The sequence below is a fragment of the Littorina saxatilis genome, linkage group LG15 (assembly GCF_037325665.1).
Source record: "Littorina saxatilis isolate snail1 linkage group LG15, US_GU_Lsax_2.0, whole genome shotgun sequence".
NCBI lineage: Eukaryota > Metazoa > Mollusca > Gastropoda > Littorinimorpha > Littorinidae > Littorina > Littorina saxatilis.
In genome coordinates this window covers 40,953,361-40,958,360 of record NC_090259.1, presented here as the reverse complement: position 1 = coordinate 40,958,360, position 5,000 = coordinate 40,953,361, and the positions used below count along the sequence as shown (strand labels likewise).

General features: G+C 43.6%; 1 protein-coding gene across 1 annotated transcript in view; it reads right to left on the bottom strand.

Annotated features, from left to right (window-relative positions):
- Window positions 1–5,000, bottom strand: part of LOC138949319 (uncharacterized) — a 12,420-nt gene that overhangs the window by 2,449 nt on the left and 4,971 nt on the right. The window contains exon 6 of the mRNA XM_070321108.1: window positions 575–686. Within this exon, the coding sequence (XP_070177209.1) occupies window positions 575–686 (112 nt within the window). The remainder of the gene's footprint in view (window positions 1–574; window positions 687–5,000) is intronic.

Here is a 5,000-nt window from a genome sequence, read left to right as displayed (position 1 = left end):
TCTTGTAGGCTGGCTACAGTAGCTCTTGAATAAAGTCCCAAAAGTCCAGAACAACGCGCTGCTCGCCTTGTCTTGAAGGACGGTCAGCAAGAGAGACAGCATCACTACTGAGGAGACTTACAGGACGTTTTGCGAAACGTCCTTATTTGCCTTAATGTGGAGATTAAGCCAATTAATACCTACGAAAGTCACAGTTTTCAATTGCTTCGTGCGTCTTTGTTTCTTGACGCACGAAGCAAATGAAAACTGTGACTTTCGTAAGTATTAATTGGTTTAATCTCCACCTTAATGTCGTCTTCTCGAACTTCGCTTCGCTCTTGACGTCAGAGATTTCCCCTATTACATGGGAGGGACAAGAAGAGAAATGTTGGTTTGTTTAATCGATGTAGGTTTCTAGTATCTCATTAAAGGAAAAGTCCGAGGTTTAGGGTCACTTTTGATATGTTGACACTCTTAATTCATTAACCACGACTGCGTGTGTAAGAATGAACACAGAAGCCCAAAAAGTATACTTTGACACGTTCTTTGGCTGTTCTGCATCGTTCCACCAGGACGAGGTTCAATTAACCCATACCCTTGGAGCCGAGGGAGGAGAAGAGACGGGGGTACTCCGAGGCCTGCAAGTCGTCATCCTTGTTGGTGTCCGCACGGAGGTACAGCACTGCGAACGGTGCCTCCCGCCACAGCTGTGCAAAGATGGCATAATGACATGCTACGTCAAAGCAATATATCCGTATATATATATATATATATATATTTGACATCCGGTCAAAGCAAGTCGCGTAAAGCGGAATCAATACATTCAGTCAATGTGTGAACGGCACAGGTCTAAACAAGTCGCGTAAAGCAAAATCAATACATTCAGTCAATGTGTGAACGGCACAGGTCAAAATAAGTCGCGTAAAGCGAAATCAATACATTTAGTCAATTTGTGAACGGCTCGGCTAACGGTGCCTCCATTCATGGCTGATGAAAAAGACCACAGGTCAAATCAAGTCGCCTTAAGCAAAATCAATATGTTTAGTCAATGTATGGAACTCACAGGATGATACAGTTCAACAATAATTTGTCGTCCCTATAAACAGCCATTTAAACAAACCTGTCAATGCATGCACGTCAGCTGACGTCGTGGGTAACTTGCTTTAACTGACGGGCAACCACCCTTTCACTGCCTGTAGGAAGTCAGCTGACGTCGTGGGTAACTTGCTTTAACTGACGGGCAACCACCCTTTCGCTGCCTGTTGGACGTCATGCAGCTGACGTCGTGGGTAACTTGCTTTAACTGACGGGCAACAACCCCTTTAATAGACAACAAAGACGAAGAAGGACAACAACAACAACAAACAAACAATGTGTGAGCGCGTGGTGTATTCCGTTATACATCAAGTTTACACTGTAAGTTGTCAACTCAGGTAATACGGGTACTAGCTAGTGCTTTGTATACAAATATTTACTGACAGCGGACAGTTTAGTTGAGGGCCGGATCTGGGGAGGGGGGTTCAAGGGTTCCGGACCCCCCCCCCCCCCCCCCCCCACCCCCCACCCCCAACCGGCCGCCTGATGTACCTCGTTGGAGACAATTTGGATTCCAGACACAAGGATAGACCAACACCGTCATTACCAATGAAATGTAAAGTTTTCTCAACGTTAGGGGGGGGGGGGGGGGGGGGGTCTCCCTGACCCCCCAGCAGGAGGTCGCCACTGTACCCTACAAGGGGCCGTGGCGGCTCCTGGACACCTGCCTCATTTTTGGACACCCCCCCCCCTCCGCCCTCTATTATACTTGATCCAGCCGGCCTGTAGTTCATAAGATATGTCTGTGGACAGTTAGAACATCAAGCATCGGAGCTATCTAATTATCAGGTTGTTGATAAGTATCGTCGTTGTCGTTATCATCGACCTTGTCAGCAACAGCAGCAGTATTTCATTGTCGTCTTTTTACATTTAGTCAAGTTTTGTTTACATTTAGTCAAGTTTTGACTAAATGTTTTAACGTAGAGGGGGGAATCGATACGAGGGTGTGGTGTATGTGTGTGTTTGTGTGTGTGTGTGTGTGTGTGTGTGTGTGTGTGTGTCTGTCTGTCTGTCTGTCTGTCTGTCTGTCTGTCTGTCTGTCTGTCTGTCTGTGTGTGTAGAACGATTCAGACTAAACTACTGGACCGATCTTTATGAAATTTGACATGAGAGTTCCTGGGAATGATATCCCCGGAAATGTTTTTCTTTTTTTCGATAAATGTCTTTGATGACGTCATATCCGGCTTTTTGTAAAAGTTGAGGCGGCACTGTCACACCCTCATTTTTCAATCAAATTGATTGAAATTTTGGCCAAGCAATCTTCGACGAAGGCCGGACTTCGGTATTGCATTTCAGCTTGGTGGCTTAAAAATTAATTAATGACTTTGGTCATTAAAAATCGGAAAATTGTAAAAAAACAAAACAATTTATAAAACGATCCAAATTTACGTTCATCTTATTCTTTATCATGTTCTGAATCCAAAAACATATAAATATGTTATATTTGGATTAAAAACAAGCTCTGAAAATTAAAAATATAAAAATTATGATCAAAATAAAATTCCCGAAATCGATTTAAAAACAATTTCATCTTATTCCTTGTCGGTTCCTGATTCCATAAACATATAGATATGATATGTTTGGATTAAAAACACGCCCAGAAACTTAAAACGAAGAGAGGTACAGTAAAGCGTGCTATGAAGCACAGCGCAACCGCTACCGCGCCAAACAGGCTTGTCACTTTCACTGCCTTTTGCACTAGCGGCGAACTACGTTCAGTTTCATTCTGTGAGTTCCACAGCTTGACTAAATGTAGTAATTTCGCCTTACGCGACTTGTTTTATTTTTTATTAAAGCCTGACCTTATCGTGGCTAAGTCAAAAACGCGAAGTATATTTGAGGGCCCCAAAGGGGGGGTATCATCACGATCACGGGAAGGGAAATTTTAGCTTTCACGATCACAGTTACCTTGATTTTTGTTTTCACGATCACGAACACCAGTGGCAAATCACGGTCACGGTAAAAGTTGCAGGTACACAAAGCACGTGTCAAAGTAAACACAACCACACAGTAATTCGCTCCTCTGGATCTATTGTTTATTCAACACGAAAGTCACAACTGTTGCACTTTTAAAAAAAAAAAATTTGAATTCTCTTTCATACACATATATAGAAATGAATACATATCATGATTTGTAATCAGTAACAAGAATGTTGTTTTCATTGTTTTTTCTCTCACTCTCTCTCTCTCTCTCTCATACAGACACTCACAGGAATATAAACTCCAGGGGCGGAGCAGTTAAGCCAGGGGGGGGGGGGGGGGTTACAACCTGGGGTCCAGGGCAAGGCCCCGTTGGGGGGTCTGGGGGGCTTAGCCGGCCCAGAAGCTGAAGAGATTTAGCTATTTTATGAACAATTTATGGCTTATCCTTGATTTTAAACATGATCAACTGGTGTCAGCAGCCACTCATGATTTCTTTTAAAGTTAGTATTATTTTATTATTATTTTTGGGGGGACAGCCGGGGGGTCCAGAACCCCTAACCCCCCCCCCCCTAATCCGCCCCTGCACTCATACACATTCAAGTTCCACACCCTCACTCACACACATGAATATATATATACTTGCACAATTTCACATTTCCAGAGCTAAATCTTTTAAACCCATTTTCTCAAAAACTATTGGGTGGATTGAAATTAAAGTACATGTATGTGTGATGGTAGAGTCTATAATCCTGACTAAAGGTCAGTCTAGGAATCATGAAGGTGGGTGAAGGAATATACACTCATACACATTCAACTCCCACACCCTCACTCACACACATGAATATAATTTATACTTGCACAATTTCACATTTCCAGAGCTAAATCTTTTAAACCCATTTTCTCAAAAACTATTGGGTGGATTGAAATTAAAGTACATGTATGTGTGATGGTAGAGTCTATAATAACAAAATCCCCAACGAACATAATTAACTTTGGTCGACTTTGACATGCGGATCAAGTGACCCAAACTGGCACGTCTCCCCGCCATAGTTCCTGAATTTAACCCATTGTTGAAAAGTTTACAGGCGCTAAAATAAATCCAAGCTTAATGCAAAGAAGCGACAATTAGAATCTATGCCAAGCGTGTCCACGTTGCTGGGATGAAAAACACATTTCTAGTTTCGGTTTTGGCTACACGCAGACTCGATCAGACCACAGGCGGAAGGTATCGTCCACTGGACTACTACTAGCACAGATAGTCTTTCTGTGATAGTAGTAGTCCAGTGGACGATACCTTCCGCCTGTGATCAGACTCGAGCCAGTCGAGGTCACACTGAGCGAGTGACAGCCGGACGTGGCAATGTCGACAATGTCAATGATCTCAATCAAACTCAAAGATCTTGAACAAATTTCAAGATCTTTGCCTACATTCAGAACAGTCATGGAGCAACAAAGACAGGGCCGGACTAGGGGGGAGGGGTTACAGGGGTTGCGCAACCCCCCCCCCCCTGGCTTAAGCATGTACCTCCCAAACGCTTTTTGGTTTTTTTTGGGGGGGAGGAGGGAGGGGGGGGGGGTGGGGGTTGCATCTGGATCATCATGAAATCCGAGGAGAAATCGCACCTCTCACCCCCTTTCGAAAGACATTTTTCTTCAACGATTTTTGTGATGAAAAGTATGAGTCCTTACAATCTCAATTCTTCTTCATTGCCTATACAGCTTGCTGTCGAATTTACCTCAAGTTTTTCGTTCAAGGAGAGGCTTCCTTTCCCTCCAGAAACATCCAAAAACGTTCAGCTTCAAGGGGGCGAAGCCCCCTTGCAACCCCCACCAAGGGGCTTTGCCCCCTGGACCCTCATCGCCTTCTGATTGGATGTCTTTTTTTGTGATTGATTCTCTGTCAAAATCATATTTCTGAATGTGTTGTTGCTTCCCTTCAATCGGGATTAGCTCCTTGACGAATAGAGGATCATACTCATAGAGTGATACAGCTGTGAAAAATG